The sequence below is a fragment of the Castor canadensis genome, chromosome 4 (assembly GCF_047511655.1).
Source record: "Castor canadensis chromosome 4, mCasCan1.hap1v2, whole genome shotgun sequence".
NCBI classification, from domain to species: domain Eukaryota; kingdom Metazoa; phylum Chordata; class Mammalia; order Rodentia; family Castoridae; genus Castor; species Castor canadensis.
The window spans coordinates 52401820-52424153 of NC_133389.1; the positions used below are offsets into that span (position 1 = coordinate 52401820).

General features: G+C 41.5%; 1 protein-coding gene and 1 non-coding gene across 19 annotated transcripts in view; one reads left to right on the forward strand and one right to left on the reverse strand.

Moving 5' to 3' along the window:
- Positions 1-22334, reverse strand: part of Tmem241 (transmembrane protein 241) — a 163887-nt gene that overhangs the window by 84751 nt on the left and 56802 nt on the right. For all 18 annotated transcript variants that reach the window (XR_012447100.1, XR_012447099.1, XR_012447096.1 and 15 more), the window contains 6 exons: positions 16648-16699; positions 14835-14883; positions 14187-14232; positions 12741-12776; positions 9370-9404; positions 179-248 (listed from right to left, as the gene is read on the reverse strand). Coding sequence is in view for 7 of the 18 variants with exons in the window: in XM_074070160.1 (XP_073926261.1) it covers positions 179-248; positions 9370-9404; positions 12741-12776; positions 14187-14232; positions 14835-14883; positions 16648-16699 (288 nt within the window). In the remaining 11 variants the exon portion in view is untranslated. The remainder of the gene's footprint in view (positions 1-178; positions 249-9369; positions 9405-12740; positions 12777-14186; positions 14233-14834; positions 14884-16647; positions 16700-22334) is intronic.
- On the forward strand, positions 4506-4637 carry LOC141422939 (small nucleolar RNA SNORA51). Its single transcript, XR_012447630.1, has one exon. It is a non-coding gene; the product is annotated as a small nucleolar RNA SNORA51 (small nucleolar RNA).

Consider the following 22334-nt stretch of genomic DNA (forward strand, 5'->3'; position numbering starts at 1 on the left):
TGGCTGGATCCAGGACGGTCCTGAGTATTCCCCTGCTGGTGCTCAGTAACAACCTGCTGAGGACCCAGTACTTGCTTCTGCTGTTACTTCAACTCACCCATGTGACTCTGGCCTTCATAGACAATAAGAACACAGCAGACACTATGGAAAGCATGCAAGTTAGCAAGTTTAAGATTACCTGGCACAGCAACTGCCATGGAATCTGTAGAAATACAGGAACGGGAAGTCCAGGACACTGAAGAGGTCACCTGAAGAACACAGCAATGGTGACACAATGACTAGCACAGCCCCACACCACCTCACCCCCAGCTACCCCGAGAAACTAACGAAATAAGGATCTTCAGCTCAGAAGCCCTGTGCACAGCGAGCTGCCCAGCACTGAGTTTCCTCCACTGGGATTCCTAGGATTCAGTTACTGACACTGCCTTATAATAAGAAGAAAAAGATAACCACATAATGACCACTTAGTGAGAATGGGTCATTCTCCATGAGATACTTCACATCTTTAGCTCTTTCAGTCCTCTTAACAACTCTGTGAGGTTCTATTATCCCCATTTTAACTGGAGCTCAGAGAAGTTAAGAGACTGTTTCACACTATATAACTCTTGAACTGTGGAGGCAGAATGTGTACCCCAGTCAATCCACACCCTGAGATCTTTCCTCTTTATCAGGCAGCCATCTGCATGAGGGAAAAAGTCTTTTAAAAGATTCTTTTCTTCTTTTTGACCTAATGTCTAAAAAAAGATCATGAATGCATTCCCCTGACATCTTTTTTTCATTTTCATGTTTAATTACTGAACAAACAGCACAGGGGCCAGACCTACAGTGCATATTCATTTTAGTTTAAGGTCCAAAGGGTACATTTATTTCTCGTGAAGTAACTTCATTCTTTTAGTTCCACTTGGTTCAAGAGGAAATAATCACACATATTGGCTGCTTCCCTCTCTGGAATTTGAGCTTGGTCACAAACAAGAAGTCAGGAGATTAAAAAAGCAGAAAGCCTTCCAAAAATGTCAAGAAAAGGAATTAAGTATTTCCACAGCAGATAGCTTAATCTTCCCAATCTGGAATTTCTAAGGCTCTGAAGGAGCCTGGCCCTCCAGACCCCAGGGCCTTGTCTATCCCTTGGTTCTGAGCATGTTCTTAAGTATTCACAGTATATCAGGAACACAGTGGAACTCACGGACAGTATTTCTTTCCTCCATCACTCTGCCTATTAACCAACAACTTCAGAACAAAAGATACAATGCATTTCTATACTTCCTTAGAGACTTAGTGATCCTGAACAATTTGACCATCTATTGGAAAGAAAGTTCTGAATTTATCTAGAAGGTTGTTTTTTTTATTGTGACTGTGATCCTTGTGTATATGTATTTCTAACTGAAAGGGTTTCTTGGAATTTAGTTTTTATGCAGCCCATCAAGTTTAGAGTTCTTGCCGGGTGCTGGTGGCTCACACCTGTAATACTAGCTCCTTGGAAGGCTAAGATCAGGAGGATCTCAGTTCAAGGCCAGCCCAGGCAAATAGTTCATGAGATCCCATCTCCAAAATAACCAGAGGACAATGGAGGTATGTTTCAAATGATAGAGTACCTGCAAGCATGAAATCTTGAGTTCATACCCTAGTCCCACCAAAAAAAAAAAAAAATTTTAGAGTTTTCATCCTCTTTGGGCCACAATCTTACTGACTCCCTCACTTATCCGATCAGGACCTGGATTGGGGGAGGGAACTTATAAATACCACCACCAGGATCAGATCTCTAGTGCATGCAGGTTGAGCAGGGGTATATTCTGAGTTCCCTTCCCCATAGAAGTGACTGCCAAGATAACCCTGGGGACCTGCAGCATGAGAGTGGCCAGAGTGCCTGTTCAAGCATGTGGAAGGGATGTCCGCAGAGAATTTGTTCTGTCTCCTCTGCAGCTGTTCATTCTTGGCCCTTTCCCAACTTCCCTGTCAGTGTGAGAGAAAGTGCAGTGCAGTCAGTGTGATAATGAGGAATGGCAGAGAAGGCAATCAATTATATCCAGGCCTTGAGACCTTGGGCTGCACCTCCTCTCAGCACCCCATCTTTCAACAGAAATGCTCCAGGGGGGTAAACTGGACTCACAGGTGCACTGGCAACCTTTATAACCCAGGCTTTGGAAGGGGTATAAAAAGCACAGGAATGGCCAAGGAGAGACTGGGAGGGAAAAAAATCAATACCAAATCACACTCGTAGGGAACTTATCAGTTAGATAATAACCCCACCCACATCTCAAAAACTGATTCCATAAGTTGCTGAGAATTTGCCTGCCCATATCTTTGAGCCATTTCTAAAACCTTCACACATTTCTCACACAGCACCTACTTGACTATCCCATAGCCTATAACTAGCAAATCCTTGACAGCAAGGTCTCCATCTTACCCATCCCTATATCAAGTATGCTGACACAGACCAACCACTACTGAATGGAGGGTATCTGAAAGACCTGAGTGTTTCTTGTTTACCATGGAGAGAATGTTCTGAAGAGTTTTCAGTTGTCTAAGTGGGTCTCAGTTTCCAGTGGACCCCAAATGCTTCCCTGTGATGTCCTCAAACTGTCTTTTCTTTTATTAATACAGTGCTCTTCAACAAAGAGGGTGCACATCAGCCCCCAAACAGCAAGGGTCAGTGATTGTCATAAATTCCCCCAGAGAAGTTGCTGTGTGCGGCTGGTAGGCTCCAACCCCATGACAACTCAATCCAGGAGACTCAAAAATGTATCAAGATACTCCTAAGCCAAACTCCTGCCTACCCTGTGCAGAGCTGCTCATGTAAGCCAAGTAGAAGCAGAGTTATAAAACACTTGGGCAGCACCATGAGACATATGCAGTCCAGTCTTAGGGGTCCTTTACCGCTGGGTTCCACTTCAAATTCTGCTGATCGGAGGGAGTGAGTGAACCCCACTTCTCTGAAGATTTCAGAGCATGGAACTACCTCAGTGAAATGTGTGACACAACCCTGCCATGTTCGAAACTAGCTAAGATTTGAACATGAAGGAAACTTCCTCTCATTACATTTCAGCTCTCAGACCTAGCAGGGAAATGGGAGGTCAGTTCCAAGGGGTAATTAGTGTCACTTGCTTTTTGGCACACAGGAGCAATCAGCATCCCAGGTACCAAGGAAATTTCTGGGTCAGATTCCTGCGGGTCTCCCAGCTCCACTGGTTCCCTCAAATTCTTTCTTTTGAATACCACAGCAGAAGGTTCTCATACAAATGTGAAGTGCAAACTTTTTTCTTTTGGCTGTACTGGGACTTGAACTCAGGATCTTATGCTTGCTAGGCAGGCACTCTACCACTTGAGCCACACACTCAACTCTGTAAACTTTCAAACCTGGGCAGAATTTCTCTTCTACTGCTCAAAGTCAATGGCACTCCCCTGAAAGGAGGTAAAAGGAGAAGCAGATACATGCATCTTTAAGTTACCTTGACACACACTTTGTAAAAGTTCTAACAAAGCGACAAACACAATCACAGTAATCACAGAGAACCTTTATAAAAGGAACCTGCCTGTATACTGCCTAATACACATAGAAGACGGTATGCTTTTACAGTGTTCCTCTGAGATGCTTGAAGGGAAGGGGGGGGGGGTCCTTCCTAAGTAACAGTCCAAGACTCTTGGAGCCTCTATGTGAATTGGGGGAGGTCAAAAGAAAGAGATGGACATTACCTGCTTAGAAGCAAACCCCGGGTCCAGAGCATGGACAGCTATCTACCTGATTCCACATACCCCAAAAGGGCATCTACAAAAGTAACTCATCTTCCATAAGTGAGCAAGATGGAAGCTTGGTCAAATGCACCATCTACACATCATCACCCACTGAAAGAGCTCAAGTATGCCCGACAACACCAAATGTTGAGGATATGGAGCAATGGAAATATCATGCTCTGCTGAGTGGGAGTGACAAATGGTATAGACACTTGGGGATACTGGTACTTTCTTAGAAAGTTAAATATAAGTCTACTCTAAGACCCAGTAATCCTACTCAGCTGTTTTATGTGCCGAAGTAGCTGTACAGTATGAGAAAACATCCCCAGGATCCTTCAGAGAGTTCAGGGCAATTGACTCCTGAGGGGTCTTCTTGATTATGAGCTTCTGTCATCTCTCACACCAAATTCCTACCTTAATATCTGCCTTGGTTGTCTGCTCTAACAATTATAAGCACTTGCCTATTCCTGAGTGGCAGTGACTGATGCTTACAGCTGCATGGACTATGTGTACTACACATCTCAGAGGGTGATGGTCCTGAACTCCTAACAGTTAACGCTGATCAAAACCTGAACAGGCCTTTTCATTTTAGATTTCACAAAAAGCTTCACTACTCTAGTCATGATTGTTTTACTAAGCCTCCTGATGCTTACTGCACATCTCAGAGGGTGATGGTCCTGAACTCCTAACAGTTAACGCTGATCAAAACCTGAACAGGCCTTTTCATTTTAGATTTCACAAAAAGCTTCACTACTCTAGTCATGATTGTTTTACTAAGCCTCCTGATGCTTACTACAGGCTGTGTTCTTACACTGACAGTACAGAAAGAAGAGGCAATGTAAACCTACCCCATATACACCTCAGCCCAGGGCCTGTGCCTGGCCTGTACTGTGAATGGGGAGACATGGGATGGGATAAAAGAGAAAAAGAAAAAAAAAAAGTTTGTTTTACTACTCAATGGTCCTCATCCACACAGACAATCAAAACAAACCCCATAGCTAGCAAGATTTGAAGTCAATGACACTTCCCAGATAGGGGGTGAAAGGAGAAGCAGATACATGCATCTTTAAGTTACCTTGACACACACTTTGTAAAAGTTTTAAGAAAGTGACAAACATGATTGCAAAATCACACAGAGAGCCTTTATAAAAGGAACCTTCCTTTATACTGCCTAATACACATAGAAGACAGTGTGATTTTACAGTATTCCCCTGGTATGCTTGTGGAACAGATTCTGAACTTGGTACTAGCATACATGGAAGTAACTAGCTTCTTCTGGAAGGCTGCCACCAATATGTACATAACCCCACAGTCACCTTCCCTGTTATGGTGGCCACAGAGGCCTGTAGGACTCACAGTTTTGGTCCTACATCCCTTCCTTAGAGCTACTTTGTGAGGGAGGTCAAGGTTAACTCTGCTATTGACCCATGAGGCACAGCCAGTATCACTGACCAAAAATAAAATCCTTCTCATAAGCCCATCTTCTTACACCTGCCCTCTTCAATGACACCAACTCAGCTAGCAGGAAACTGCAACAAATCCAAGTCATAGACAATATTCTTTCACCATGTCAGTATCCTCTTTGATGATTCCCACAGGCTCCATTTCTCCCCAAGCTTCCCACCACAGACTGATCCTTGTCACACCTGCAATGGGTTTGAAGCCTGCAGGAGAAGTAATAGGAGGCCAGTATCTGATGTCCATATTTTTAATTAAAAATATGCATATATGTTGTAGTGATGGAGAACAAACCTATGGCCTCACATATGCTAGAAATGTGTTCTACCACTAAGCAATACCTGCACCCCCTAAAAATATAATCTGAAGGGAAATTAATCTATACACCTATCCTCTTCTTGTATAAATAAACTCCAAACAATCTCAACTCAGAGAAATTTCCTTTTTTCCATATACAACATATGGAATACATATGTAGTCTGTGGTCTGTGTATGTGTATGTGTGCGTGTATTTTTTTTTTTTTAGAATTGGGGATTGAACCCACAGGCTTGCACACTTGCTGGGCAAGCACTCTACCACTAAAGCTTTGTCTCCAGTCTTTTGGTTTTTATTTTGTTTTTGAGATATGATCTTGCTAACTTTACCTGGGCTGGCCTCAAACTCACAATCCTCCTGCCTCCACCTCTCAAGTAGCTAGGATTACAGTCCCCCAAAATATTTTCTCATTGAGACATAATTCATCCTTTTGCTGGGTGCTGGTGGCTCACATCCGTAGTCCTAGCTATTCAGGAGGCAGAGATTAGGAGGACTAAAGTTTGAAGCCAGCGTGGAGAAAAAAAAAAAGTCAGACCCTATCTCAAAAATACCCAACACAAAAAAGGGATGGCAGTGTGACTCAAGTGGCAAAGCACCTGCCTAGGAAGCATGAGGCCCTGAGTTCAAACCCCAATACCAAAAAATTAAAATTCTCCCTTTTAAAGTGTACACATTGCATTTTTAGCATATTCACAGAACTGTGCAACTATCACCTCTAGCTCATTGCAGGACATTTTCATCACACTGAAAAAAAAAAAACAACTGATGCCTAATTCAAATTACTCTCGGTGCAGGCCAGGCTATTATACTGCTGACCACTCTGTGTTTCCAGAGAGTGACTAAGTGCTCAAGCATTCTTGCAATAACCTGAAAGTTTAGCAGTAACTCAAGGTAAAATGTCACGCCATTGGCCAAAATAAACTATCACCAGCAGCCAACATGCTTCAAAACTGGTGGATGAAATGCCCCTTGAACCAAGAGAAGCTCCAGAAAGAAACAGGAATTTCTAAATTCCCTTAGAAAGGTATTCAATTGCTCATGACATTTCATAATAAAAGTGTAGGATCTCTGGAGAAGCACTGATTAAAATGCAAAGCCCAACACAGAATCAGGTGACCTAAACTCCAGTTTCCCTCCATTATGCACCTACTCTGCCTCACCTTGGTCCTGTCACCTAACACCACAGTTTCTGTTTCCTCACTTGTAAAATCTGGCAACACCTGGGATGACAGCTAAGATTCCTTCCAGCTGTAACATGAACTCTTAGTTGAAGGGCAAAGTGACCTCTTTAGGTAAAAAAGTATTCTCACCCAAGGCCACTGGGAACAATTCAAGAAGTAAATGAACACGCAAACCAGGAGATCAAGCAAATATAACAATCTAAGAGTTTTTGACAAAAGCACCTCTTAAAGGGGCAGGACACTTAAATATCTGCTAGGTGATCAGCACCTGGCTGCCTGCAGGCAAGACAGGAGGCATGGTTTAAAAGCAGATTAGCAGTAGTATGGGACAAACAAAAACCATTTAGTGCTCATAGGAATTGTACAAAGGACAAGCTTTCAACACATGATAGTGGGGAAGACACTCACCTGCAAACCTCAGACTTCTGAGATGTCACCAGGCTGTGGGAGTGAGCAGACAAAAGTGGACATGGTTTGGAGTGGACAAGCTCAGAGTAATGCATGAAGGAAAGAGTAAATTGGATCATCCGCGGGAGACACGGACTCAGACACGGCACATACCGTCCGGCAGCATTACTCCTGAGTCACTATGCAAAGTCCTTAGAAGACTTGCTCAAATAGTGTGAGGAAGCTAAAAACTCCAACAGAAAGTTGTCATTGCTTTGAGCACAGGATAAGAGTGAGAAGGGGTTTTCCAAAGACCCCAGTCCACCTTTCTCATTTTATACATGAGAGATGTGAGACCCTGAGGCTTAGTTAATGCTTCATGCATACCAGTGGTCAAATACATTCATTTTGTTTTGGTTTTTGAAAAAGTCCTAAGGAAACCACCCAGCAAGAGAACCAAAGAAGTTGCAATCCTTCTGAGTCAACACTCTTTCTTCCAAGTTCTCCCACCCCACCAGAAGCACCACCAATGTAATGTGTGCCTTCAGCCATGCCACACAGGTACCGCTGTTTTATCTTCGGCCTCAATTTCTATGGTTTAAATGTGGTTTGTCCCCTCTAAAACTCATGTTGAACCTGCATTGTAAGTATTAAGAAAGTGCAAACTTCATCTGACTATGGGGTTTAGAGGTAGGGCCTTTGGGGGATAATTAGGATTAGATAAAGTCACTGGAGTCATAATTGAATACTGGTGACTTATAAAAAGAAGGACAGAGGGTGGGTATGGTGACACATACCTGTAATCCCAGCACCCAGAAGACAGAAGCAGGAGAACTGTGAATTCAAGGCTAGCATGGGGTACATAGTAAGACCCTGTCTCAAAACAATTTTTTTTTAAAAAGAAGATGAACACACACACTCATTCTCTGTGTCTTGCTGTGCAATGCCCTGACTACCTGAGGACTGTGCCAGCAAGAAAGCTATCATCAGATGTGGCCCCATGACCTTGAACCAGAAATGAGAGCCAAAATAAACCTCTTTGTACTTCACCCAGCTTGTGGTACTATGTTATTAGCAACAGACAAGAGACTAATATGACTTCTCTTTCAAAATAAGAATACCATGATGAAATAGAGCATTGTGGGTAATTCCTAAATCTGAAAAACAACTAGAGTCACTTAGGGTGAAGAGAGTCACAGGGTGAAGAGAAGTTTTGAAAACTGACTTCTTTACTCTAGAATTAAGAAAATTAAGCCAAACATGATGATACATGCCTGTAATCCCACCAATCAGGAGGTTGAGGCAGGAGGATCTGGAGCTCAAGGCCAGCCTGGACTATATAGTGAGACCCTCTCTCAAAAAAAAAAAAAAGGGGGGGAGGGAGGAAGGAAGGAAGGGAGGGAGGGAAAAAGAAAATTGGAATGGTGACATATGATAAAAGTTTATAAAATGGTATCAGGTAGAAATAGGGTGAAATAGAACTTTTTTATTTTATTTTATTTTTTGGTAGCACTGGGGTTTGAGCTCAGGACTTCAAGATTGCTAGACAGGTGTTCTACTGCTTGGGCCATACTCCCTCTACCCTTTCTGCTCTGATTAATTTTGAGATAGGGTCTTGAATTTTTCCCATGCCAGCTTAGACCTCAAGCCTCTTGAGCCCATCTGTGGTGTAGCTGGGATGACAGGCACCTGTATCAAACTATTGCTTGAATTGGGAGTCTCACAAACTTTACTTTATTTTAAACCCAGGTTGGTCTTGACCATGAGCCTCCTGATCTCAGTCAAGTAGTTAGGATTACAGCCATGGTACCTGGCAGAATTTGCACTTTTTCATCAAATCCTTTAGCATCATCACTAAGAGCAATTTTGGATTCTTGTGGAAGGCATTTTAGAAGAGGGCAAAACAAGAACTAGTTTATTGGGCAGGTGACAGACCTGCCTGTATATAAGAGATTGCACCAAATGAAAACACAGACTACAAAATTCAAGCAGAAGTAAGAGAAAATTCCTGAGAAATAAATCTACAATATTTTTTAAATATATAATTTTTGTGGTACTAGGGATTGAACCCAGGGCCTCAGCATGCTAGGCAAGTGCTCTGCCACTGAGCTATGCTTCCAGCTCCATAAATTGGGTTATTAAGAAGTTTCAAATATGTGGGCCATTCCTGACCTCTCAGTGTGACATCCTGGAAGGTGACCATATTCTCTCATGGGATGTCTTCAGAGACAGAACCAAGCTCAGAGCACTGGATTGAACAGGCAATATAAAGCAAACAAAACACTTGAGCAGGCTTACCTGTGGGATGAGATGCAAATGCCAGAAGTGCCACACTGAAAAAGACACAGAAAAGCAGTCAAGAAAGCTTCTCCAACCCAAACAAAAATGTAAATATCTGCCAGTTTTACTTGGAAATAGTTTAATTCACCTGAAAGCAAATGATCTACTACTGCTGCCATTCTGCCCAAACCCAGCTCCTCAGAGTGAGAATCTCTTGAAATGTCTCATGTTTTGGTAGGAGGGCTGAACACACCCTTAGGACAATAAGGGTCTCAGGTCCCACCTGAGGGTCAGTTATGTCACTTTTCTTGTCTATATTATCACACACACCTAATTTACCAAGAGTATTTAAAAGCTAAACAAAGCAAACTCTAAATTACAAATAGGTTACAGTCTAAAAGCTAACCATTGAGTGTAAGCTAAATATATTTATGCCATAAAATTAACTGTGTAGAAGGCAGTTAAATTTCCAACTACTATCCATCCATCCACTGTGTGGCTGCAAATTTCCTGGACTGATGTTCAATAGATGTCAAGGGGAGGGGATGAAAGGAGAATAAGAAGTGTTCCTTTCATATGAGCCATATTTGACTTTGGTACCCCTCCTTCTCCTCTCTGGAAACTTTTGTTTCTCTGCACCCTCTGTATGGTGCCTGTGTGCTGTCTGAAGCCCACTGTGGTAGGCCAAACCCCATCTTCTGTAGCTTCTTCCATCAAAACTCCATGCCATGCAAGAAGCTAATCTAGTTCCGGGGTAGGATTAAAACTTGCCATCTCAGTATGGAAGGGAGACTTTTTAGAATGTGGGAAGGGCTGTTCTGGTTGTAGACCTGGGCTGTACACCAGAACAGCCCACATCCATCCTGGCTGCAGTCAGAATCCCCAAGGCTGGTGTCTGGGCAGCTGTTGTTTTCTCTGTTATGAACTAAGTAGCTCTGCAGTGCACTAGGATTGAGACCTATGTCAGGGGATTCCCAGTGGGTGATGACATTGCAGGCAGTAGGGAGGAAGAAATGCATGAACAGAAACCACTGTTAGCTCATCAGCCCTGCCTGTGCCTGTGATTCCCTCCCTGAGCCATTTCTGGTTTTCTGAGTGCTCCATTTGCCCTTCTTCTAAAGGGCAGGCTTGCTGTGCCTCCAGAACAACACCAGGAGTGGCACAGGCAGGAGAGGAGGTTTAGGACAAAGGTGAGGGAGAAGAGCCCCCTGTCCCATCACTCAGAAACTATAGGTTTATTAGACAATGTTTACCTGGACTCTTAAAAAACACACCCACTACAGGAAACTGTAGGCTTTGCAATGAGTAGTGCTTCTCATGGGCTCTGTAAGTCTTTCCTTGCCATTGTCTTCCTTTAGAAAACACATACCCTGTACCTCTTCCATTATTTTAACTTCCTGGATCCTCTTTTAGTTACAACTTCAGAAGCACAAGTTATTGCTCCCATGGCAGGATATGGAGCCTCTTTTGATCCAAAAATATCTCCTAGAACCTGCCATGGTACCCCAAATCCCATCATCAGGATCACCTCAAAGGATTACCCTAAAATAAAATATTATAAAGTAGAAATAAGAAGTAATTAAATAAAAGAGTTGACTTTCAAATCCCTATTTTGAATTTTGCAAATAGAGTTAGGCCACTCCAAATTCCTATACAGTGACCTCCTTGGGTGCAAGAACCATATTTTATTCATCTCTGGATCATCTGAAACCTAGCAGAGTAAGGCATACAGCAAGTGCTCAATATGGCTCCTAAAGCAGTTAATTGCATCTAGATGTATTTGTTGTAGGAATTTGTGGTGGGAACTATGAAAGGTCAGAGTCAGGAGCAACTGCTTCCTCAATGAAGTAGAAGCATCTTCCAAAAACAGAGAACCATCCAACTATTTGCCTCTCTCAAAATAGTGACAGCTCAAACCAATTCTCTGCTCTGGCAAGCCGTGCTCCCAGCTGGCCCAGCCAGGCCCAAGCCATAAACTGAACAATTACAGGTTTCTGGATGCCAATTCCCTAAGCTTCTGACTCTAGTGGGAAACCAAATAGTGGCTCTGCTTCTGATTCTCACATCTTTATCACTGTACTGAAGGGAAAACCTGGAAACAGAGTCATGGCTTTAGTGGGTGTGCCATAGACTCAGCCAGGAAGCTCAGAGCACCAGGATCACAAGTAATCAATATCTTCATGACAGGCAGAGGGAGAGAGGACCAAAGAAAGGGCTAAGTGGTCTCAGAAGCTCATTTTTTCCATAGTCCTATTCCTTTGCTGCATGATGTGGCCATTTATACTATGGAGAACTTCCCAACAAGGCCCAATGTCTGGGAAACAGTTGCCTTTTTGCTTTCTCTCCTTTTTTTTTTTTTTTGTGCACATCTGGGGACCAAACCTAGGTTTTGTGTGTACTAGGCAGGCACTCTACCACTAAACTACACCCTTAACCCTTGGAAACATTTTAAATACCAAGAGCCTTTTACATTTTCAGAAAAGTCTCTTAAAAGAGAGCTGGTGGTTCTGGGCAGAGCAGAACTATTGATTATTTTCTGCTGAGTACAAAGGTGGCCCTCAGCCATATTTGGGGTGAATCTTCCTTAGAAAGGCAGTTGAATAAATACTAAGGTGTTTAAGGTGTTTATGAGCTTTCTCTGCAAATGGAGACTGCAGAGCATGCTGGACATTTTAAGTCAAGTAACTGCCCCAGGCCGGTCCTACACCATGCACACGTGTGTGGACACCTCAGCCCTGCAAGGCTACACTCCCAGCAACAGCCTCTCTTTGGATACCCTGTGGACCCAGGAATGAGTTGGGAAGACAGACCCAGGGAGGCCCTGGACCCCAGCTCAGGGCCACTTGGGTAGAAATGAGGGCGTGTTCTCTGGATGAAATGACCTTAGCTTCTGGAAGAGGAGAAGGTGGCTCTCTGAAGTTCAGGCCAGACAAGGGCTTTCTTGCTTGGCTGGTCGAAGGGCAGGAATAGTATTTGTTTTTCTCAATTCTGGTCATCTCAAAAATTATTTAACTTACTTTCCTAGAAGGCCCATTTGTTCAAAACTCTCTAATCAAAATATTATTGGAAAATAAAAATTCATTAGCTCTATATCCTTATCTCAACTAACAAAAACCCTTGTTCCTTCCTATTATTGCTTATATTCTCTCTTCAACAAAATTAGAGATAAGGGCAAAATAGTTTCTGCCAGGTATCGAGGGGGTGGGGGGGAGAGGGAGGGGGCGGAGTGGGTGGTAAGGGAGGGGGTGGGGGCAGGGGGGAGAAATGACCCAAGTCTTGTATGCACATATGAATAATAAAACAATAAAAATTTAAAAAATAAAAATAAAAAAATTCATTAGCTCTAGAAAGAAATACATTATTTCTTAATAATGTAAATTATATTTTACCTGAATATATAGTTTAAGTACTGCTGGTCAATGTCACTAAGGAATGAGAGAGAAAAAGAAAAAACAAATGAAATAGGAGAAGATTTTCCAATACATAAAATGGTCATTATCCTCTACTAATAAATTCTCTAAATATAAGTTACTACTTTTATAAATAGTCAATAAATAAGAGGAACAGTAATTACATTCATAACCAGTTCCTGTTTTTTAATCTGAAACTTTTTAAAATTCTTTAATTCTGAAATTTTTCAAAAATTTTAAATGTGCACATAGTAATTTTACTCTGAATTATTCTTAAAAAACAGTTTATCCCAGTGTGCATTGGCCATTTTCAAAGGAGTGTCTACTATCTCAGAGCATGTAACTCACTGGCTTCTATGATTACGATGTTTACCAAATAAAGAGTCAAAGCACTCAAATAATTTTGAATTTAAGATAAAGAGTAATGTTTTAGTGCATATTTCAATATCACATAGGGCATACTTAATTACTTACTGCTTACCTGAAATTCAAATTTAACGTGTATATTTAAGGCAACTCTACTGCCTTTATTTTTTAAAATTTTTTAAGATAGGTTCTCTCCAACCCAAGCTGGCCTTAAACTTGTGATCCTTCTATCATACCCTCCTAAATTCTGGGATTATAGGTATATGTCATCATGCCCTGCTCTCCTGACTTCTTGCTGCAAAAACACTATTCAAAGAACAAAAGGTGCTTTAGGGAGTGAGCCTCTCAGAGTGCTTGATCTTCTCTCAAACTTATTTCTTCAGATCTTTCCTCTTTAGGCCTTTGGGAAGCCCCAAACCCCAGAGACCAAGTGGCCAATCTCAAGCTCTAGCTCAGCCAAGGCCAAAATTCCTGTCTATTTTCACTCACGTTTACTAGGCTGTGCACTGACTGCCTGCAACAAAGGCCTCATTTTATGGAGAACAGAACTGTGCTGGGGAGACTTCTGGGAGTAAACTAAGTCAAGTTAAAAAGGGCCGGGAAAACAAGGAGGTAGAATTGTCCCTCTAAGCTAGATGTAGTTTACTGGCACCAAAAGTATCTGGTAACAGGCATTTCGTTGGCTGCTGTCCTAGTCTATGACCATACCACCCTGAATGTACCCAGTCTCTTCTGGTCTCAGAAGCTAAGCAGGGTCAGGACTCGTTAGGACTTGAATGGGAGATTGTCATCTAAAGGCTGTCCTGAAGGAAGGGCCTGAGACTTCCATGTCTCTGCACAGGTCACTGAAGGCTGGTTGTCTCTGATAGTTGTAACCCCAATTGGGTAAGTGACCTGAGCAGCAAGAGGAAAAATGATTTTGAGGGCTGTCTGCTGCCCTGGCTGTAAAGACTCTGCAGAGACCTGTAGAGTCTCTGGCTGACTGAAAGAATCTCATGATACATGGACCACTCCCCTCTCCTTTAACCAAACAAAACTCAATGAACATGAAGAACTTACCTTAACATGCTGGGCTTCTGGGACTTCTGTAGTATTTTATAAACCCCTGGAAATGAAGCAATATGTGTCAGTAACACATGACATTCTGTTTAAAAAGCTGACTGCATGACTGAGGAAGCTCAAAAGTCACAGAGAGAAAGGCCCCAAAAAGCATGGCTGCCCCTCCCATTTTCCCTATGAGGATCACACACACTGACAGGAAGAGACCAACAACATTGGAGGGTTTCAAGGATCCAAGACCCATAATCCTCCATGAAAATGCAGGTCAGTCCTTCAAGCAACCTGCAAACAGTGCTGCCCCAGGAAAACAGCTCTACCAGCAGGTAGATACAATTAACAGGAGGATTTCATTTTCTTTGCATGATGCAAGTGCGAAAGCCAAATACCAAGGGATTCCTAAACATTTCTGAATTGTGTTAACATAGTCAGGGTACTATTTCTTCCCCCCTAAGACTACAGACAAGAAACACTGATACCCAGGTTGAAATAAAATCAAAATAGAAAAACAATCCAGGAGATGCCCAATATTTAATTTTAACACTTTGGGATTTAATTTTCCTATAGTCCAGAGTCACTAAAAAGTGCACCTACAAGAAGAGCTAAATAATAAACATCAACTATTTAAGTAAATATTCTTTTAAAACTTACCTACACAGAATAAGTGAATTACAGCCCAAAAATATCCATCTGGATCAAACTGCAACATAGTTACAAAAAAGAAAAAAAACGGCTTTAAGCATAGACAAACGGGAACCTGGATGGTGATGGGAGACAAAGTCTCATCACTGCACAGCCAAGCAGAGCTTCAAAACGACCTGTTGGGGTCATAAGTCAGCTCCTACTCATTCTCTCTCATGGCTGAAACATCTTTCTATAGGACTCTGCCTCCAGCATCCCATTCCCCGCACTGCCACCACATTGTGTTCATCCAAATTCATCACACCCAAGGACCTCAATGTCAAGCTCCTGCAACCTCTCTAGTCACATCTATTGCCCCTTAACTCTAAAGAACAAGGATGACTTGCATTTTCCCAGGCATGAATGCTTCCCCTACAACTCAGGCAGGAGGACTCTCTTGTCTTCCAATTCTTTTTTTTTTCTTTTATTATTCATATGTGCATACAAGGCTTGGGTCATTTCTCCCCCCTGCCCCCACCCCCTCCCTTACCACCCACTCCACCCCCTCCCTCTCCCCCCCACCCCCTCAATACCCAGCAGAAACTATTTTGCCCTTATTTCTAATCTTGTTGTAGAGAGAGTATAAGCTATAATAGGAAGGAACAAGGGTTTTTGCTGGTTGAGATAAGGATAGCTATACAGGGTCATCTTCCAATTCTTTATTATTCTCCACTGAACTGAATACTATCTGATATAGCTATAGTTTCCTTACTCTGTTTATTTGTCTCTATTACCACCCAATCTTCACTAGATTGTAAATTCCAGGACAGCAGAAATTAATATAGGGTACACACATAGTAAGTGATCAATAAAGTTGAATTCCAGAATACTCATGACCACTCCCCTGCCCCCGCCCCACCCCACAAGGACTTTGCCCTTGCCTGCTTTCTTCTGCTGGCTAATTCCTCCTCATTCTTCCAGACTTAGGTCCAGTAAGCAGAGATGCACCCCGGCATCAGAAAGATCTAGGACAAATTCTAAATTTCCCACTTATTCATTAGCTGATGACCTTTTGAGCTGCACTATTCTCAGTATGAAATGGAGATAATAACAGTCCTTGCTGTCCTTGTTATGAGATACTAAATAAGACAGGGCACTCAAAGTAGTGGCACAGATCCTGGCACACAGCGGGCATCCTGTAATTGTTAGCTGTTCCTACTTCCAAATTCCGAGTCCTCTTAGGTGTTCATAGCCTCTGTGCCTCCTGGGACAGAGACCTGGCCTCCTGTCATATAATATTGTTTCCCTCCTCTTTGCTCTGAAAAGACTCCAACTTCTGCCAGGACAAAGACTAATCTTTGTGCCCTTGGAGCCTGGTTCAGTGCCTGACACTATGTGGGGACTTAAGGATGCTGGGGGTTATGGGGGAGGAAGGAGGAAAGGAAGAAACCCCTAGCAATGAGATGATTACTGATGGTGGGAAGGCTCTTCAGTGCCTACCTCATAAGGTAAACCCAACTTGAACACAGGATTAAAAGTGAAAATCGCCCTGCAGAAGAGACCCTAGGGATGAGAAAGAATCAAGGGATGATGTAGGTGTGGAACTGCAGGTTCACCAGTCATGCACAGAGGGCAGACTGCACACATCCAGGGATCAGAGCTCTAGGGCCTGGTGCAATGGTATGGTTGGACCAAAAAGCAGCCAACCTGAGAGCTTTTTAATGCCTTTGCTAAGCCAGGCTATTCTGATTCTAAAAGGAATGACTAGGAAATTTTGCACAGACATGTGAGCTTCAGAGAGTAAAAAATTCTTTTAAAGTACAATGAGTTTACCTGGACTTACCTGGGAGTCATTGAAGGGAAGGCACCCTGCAGCTGCCAGGAGGAACAGGGCACTGTAGACAGGCAGATAAAACAGGCAGCTTCACTTTTCAACATCAAAGCACTTCCCAAAGTGTGTGGAGGTTGAAACACATCCAGTGGAGTTTGGAGGAGGCAAAGAACTGAGAGAGCAACCCAGTTCCCCACCATCCTCTGAGAACCCAACTTCCTATGTCGCTTTCAATTATGTGCTCTGCTGACAACTACACATTTCCTTCTCTGTGGCTCAGCTGGCCATTTCCCAGAGCTAGGTATTTGCAGGACATCTGAAAACCACAGTGGGCTCACTAGAGAAAAAGTGTGCCTGTCCAACATCTGTTAAAAAGCAACTTTTGCAACTACAGATCTCCTAAACACAAATTGTGTGTGTGTGTGTGTGTGTGTGTGTGTGTGCGACAAATTGGACAATTAGATCACAATCATGCCAGTGACAAAAACAAAAATAGTGTGAAAAGCACATTAAAAGCCTTTGCCCAGGAGGCAATGTAAATAATGTACAATATAAGTCTAACTGGAATTGTCACTACGAATCTCCACCTGTATAATGAATATATCCTAATAAAAGATGATTAAAAAAAAAAAAAGCCTTTGCCCACCACCTCAACTAAATGACTGAACTCAATGTCTCCAACAATGGGACAGATCCATATCAAGTGCTTCCTGATTTGCTGCACTCGGAACACAACATTCTACTTAACACAGAAACCTGAATGAGTAACAAAGAAATGCTGAGACAAACCCAAGGTAAGGACAGTGCACAAAACAAAAGACCTAGACTATTCCAAAATGTGAGTACAGGGAGTAGCTAAGGGAAGACATGGTATCCTGGAAGGGAAAATTGCTACAAAAGATACTGGGACAATGATGAAATTTGACTGTGGATTCAACATTAGGTAGTAGTATCATGTAAGAGGTCAATTTTCTAAATTTAATAATTGCACTTTGGTTATATAAAGGATTGTTGAAGTATTCAGGGATAGGATCATGGGCTCTGTGGCTTATTCTCAAATATGTCCAAAAAATAAGCATAATAATAATAATAATAATACATAGTCTTATATATGTTGGGTAATAGTTATGCATATGTGCATATATACATGGGAGGGAGAAAGAGAGAGGAGAGAATGCCAAAAAATTCTATCAATGGATGAATGCAGGTGAATTGTAATATGGGACGTCATTGTAATTGACTTGCAACTTTTCTGGACGTTTAAACTTTACTTCCTAGATAAAAAAAATATATTAGAAAAATCTCTTATGCATCCTGAAATATTTACAGATGAAATGCTATGGTACTGGGATTTGCTTCCATGTCACTGAAGTGAGACAGTGGGTGGATCCATAAGATAAAAATTGCTGAAGCTGGGAGATGGATATACAGACCTCATTACATTATTTTGTCTAATTTCATGTATGTTTAGAAAATTCCACAATGTAACTTTTTTGTTGTTTTTTGGGTTTTTTTTATTCATTTATTCACATGTGCATACACTGTTTGGGCCATTTCTTCCCACTACCCACCATCCCTCCTTCTCCCCCCAACATCCCCTCGCTTCCAGGCAGAAACTGCTCAGCCCTTATCTCTAATTTTGTTGAAGAGAAAACATAAGCATAATAAGAAAGACAAAGCATTTTTGTTAGTTAAGGATAGTTATACAGAGAGAGTCCTAGCATTGCTTCCATGTAAAAATGTGTTACAAACCAAGTTAGTTCATCTCTAACTGATCTTTACACTGGTTCCTGATCCCATTCTCATAGGTTTCTGTATTAGTTCCTCTGGAGTGGGGACATAAAATACTTTCATGTTTTGGGTTTTCTACCTATTCCCATACCACCTGTGTGTGCTCTCCCCTTGTCATGTGACCCAAGTCCAACCACATTGCTGCATTTGCCCTAGATCTAAAGTCCACATATGAGGAAGAACATACGATTTTTGGTCTTCTGAGCCTGGCTAACCTCGCTCAGAATGATGTTCTCCAGTTCCATCCATTTACTTGCAAATGATAAGATTTCATTCTTCTTCATGGCTCAGTAAAATCCCATTGTGTATAAATACCACATTTTCTTGATCCATTAGTCAGTAGTGGGGCATCTTGGCTGTTTCCATAACTTGGCTATTGTGAACAGCGCCGCAATAAACATGGGTGTGCAGGTGCCTCTGGAGTAACCTGTGTCACATTCCTTTGGGTATATCCCCAGGAGTGGGATTGCTGGATCATATGGCAGATCTATGTTTAGATGTTTAAGAAGCCTCCAAATTTTTTTCCAGAGTGGTTGCACTAGCTTGCATTCCCACCAGCAATGTATGAGGGTTACTTTTTCCCCACATCTTTGCCAACACCTGTTGATAGTAGTGTTTTTGATGGTGGCTATTCTAACAGGGGTGAGATGGAATCTTAGTGTGGTTTTGATTTGCATTTCCTTTATGGCTAGAGATGGTGAGCATTTTCTCATGTGTCTTTTGGACATTTGAATTTCTTCTTTTGAGAAAGTTCTGTTTAGTTCACTTGCCCATTTCTTTATTGGTTCATTGATTTGGGGAGAGTTTAGTTTCTTAAGTTCCCTGTATATTCTGGTTATCAGTCCTTTGTCTGATATATAGCTGGCAAAGATTTTCTCCCACTCTGTGGATGGTCTCTTCAGTTTAGAGACCATTTCTTTTATTGTGCAGAAGCTTTTTAGTTTTATGAAGTCCCATTTGTCCATTCCTTCTCTTAGTTGCTGAGCTGTTGGGGTTCTATTGAGGAAGTCCTTGCCTATACCTATTACTTCCAGAGTGTTTCCTGCTCTTTCCTATACCAACTTCAGAGTTTCGGGTCTGATAGTAAGATCCTTGATCCATTTTGAGTTGATACTAGTACAGGGTGATAAACATGAATCTAGTTTCAGTTTTTTGCAGATGGATAACCACTTTTCCCAGCAACATTTGTTGAAGAGGCTGTCTTTTCTCCATCGTATATTTTTAGCCCCTTTGTCAAAAGTAAGTTGGTCATAGTTGTGTGGATTCATATCCTGGTCCTCTATTCTGTGCCACTGGTCTTCATGTCTGTTTTTGTGCCAGTACCATGCCGTTTTTATTGCTATTGCTTTGTAATATAATTTGAAGTTGGGTATTGTGATACCTCCAGCATTGCTCTTTTTGCTGAGTATTGCCTTGGCTATTCGCAGTCTCTTGTGTTTCCAAATGAATTTTAGGGTAGATTTTTCAATCTCTGTAATGAATGTCATTAGGATTTTGATAGGAATTGCATTAAACATGTAGATTGGTTTTGGTAGTATAGCCATTTTTACTATGTTGATTCTACCAATCCATGAGCACGGGAGAGCTCTCCACCTTCTGTAGTCTTCCTCGATCTCTTTATTCAGGGGTTTGTAGTTCTCCTTGTAGAGATCATTCACATCCCTTGTTACATTTACTCCTAGGTATTTGATTTTTTTGAGGCTATTGTAAGTGGAATTGTTTTCATATGTTCTTTCTCAGTTTGTTCGTTATTGGTGTATAGAAAAGCTAATGATTTCTGTAAGTTGATTTTGTATCCTGCCACCTTGCTGTAGCTGTTTATGGTGTCTAGGAGTTTTTGGGTATAGTTTTTTGGGTCTTTAAGGTATAGGATCATATTGTCTGCAAATAGGGATATTTTGACAGTTTCTTTACCTATCTGTATTCCTTTTATTTCTTCTTCTTGCCTAATTGCTCTGGCTAGGAATTCCAGTACTATGTTGAATAGGAGTGGGGATAGTGGGTACCCCTGTCTCGTTCCTGATTTTAGGGGAAATGGTTTCAGTGTTTCACCATTAAGTATGATGTTGGCTGTAGGTTTGTCATATATAGCCTTTACAGTGTTGATGTACATTCCTTCTGTTCCTAGTTTTCTTAGAGCTTTTATCATGAAGTGGTGTTGAATCTTGTCAAAGGCTTTTACTGCATCTATTGAGATGATCAAGTGGTTTTTGTCTTTGCTTCTATTAATGTGCTGTATTACACTTATAAATTTATGTATGTTGAACCACCCCTGCATCCCTGGGATGAAGCGGACTTGGTCATAGTGAATGATCTTTCTGATGTGCTGCTGGATTCGGTTTGCCATTATTTTCTTGAGGATATTTGCATTGATGCTCATTAAGGAGATTGGCCTTTTTGGAGGTGTCTTTGTCTGGTTTTGGGATGAGTGTAATACTAGCTTCATAAAATGAGTTAGGCAGTTTTCCTTCCCTTTCTATTTGGTGGAACAGTTTAAGGAGAGTTGGTATTAGTTCTTCTTTAAAGGTCTGATAAAATTCAGCAGAGAATCCATCAGGTCCTGGACTTTTCCTTTTTGGGAGACTCTATTGGTGCTTCAACTTCATTTTGTGTTATAGATCTATTCAGGTGATTAATGTCTTCTTGGTTCAATTTTGGATGGTCATAAGTATGTAGAAATCTGTCCATTTCTTCAAGATTTTCAAATTTATTAGAATATGGGTGCTCAAAGTAGTCTCTGATGATTTCCTGGATTTCCATGGTATTTGTTGTTATCTTTGCTTTTGCATTTCTGATTTTACTGATTTGGGTTTTTTCTCTCTTCATTTTAGTCAGGTTTGCCAGGGGTCTGTCAATTTTATTTATTTTTTCAAAGAACCAACTTTTTCTTTCATTGATTCTTTGTATTTTTTTTTTTTGTTTCTGTTTCATTGATTTTGGCCCTAATTTTTATTATTTCTCTCCTTCTGCTTGTTTTGGGATTTGCTTGTTCTTGTTTTTCTAGGAGTTTGAGATGAAGCATTAAGTCATTGATTTGAGATCTTTCTGTCCTTTTAATATATGCACTCATGGCTATAAACTTTCCTCTCAGGACTGCCTTTGCTGTGTCCCATAGGTGGGACTGGAGTGTGAGCTCATGGCTTCATATTCACAAAGGAGGCACTCACAGAGCACGTATTCTACTGCTTGAGCCACACCTCCAGTCCTTAAAACAATTCTTGCATGCAAAAAAAAATACCCTAACATTGCCAATCACAGGTATTTTCAGAAAGCTACCCTCATTCATTACAAAGTCCATTTGGAGGTTCAGTAATCACTAGTTTTTACCACATCTCTTCTGGGTTTCATATACAAAGGGATCTTGCTTCTAGTTTTCCCACAACCATTCTTTCCTTCTAAAAGAAGGCACCAGAAAGAACAAAACCCAAACTATCTCTTGGTTTCTCTTCTATTTCAATTTTATAAAGGCAACAACATAATAGCTTTGGGCTCCTTGTCTACTGACCATTCCATCAGGCAGCAAACAGGAAAGGATCAAAGGCATGAAAAAGCACTGAACACACTATTTTCACTTGGAGGGGATTTTGATATATGGCATCTCATACCAATACATATTCTAGGGCATGTGCTTAGGCAGTAGGACATCTGCTAGCCAGTAGGAGGCTCTGGGTTCAAATCTCACTAATACATATCCATAAATAATTCTATACATAGATTATATGTTTATATATACATATATATAACAACCTGATATAAACTCAGTACAAAAAACAGTGATGTTGACAGTCCCATTCTGACAACCCTCACTGCTATCATAACCACATGCAGCTGTGTACTGTACCCACACTAGCACAGCCAACTGGATCTGAGGAAGGAGGACTGGGGTACAGAAGACCCATCAAAGTTGA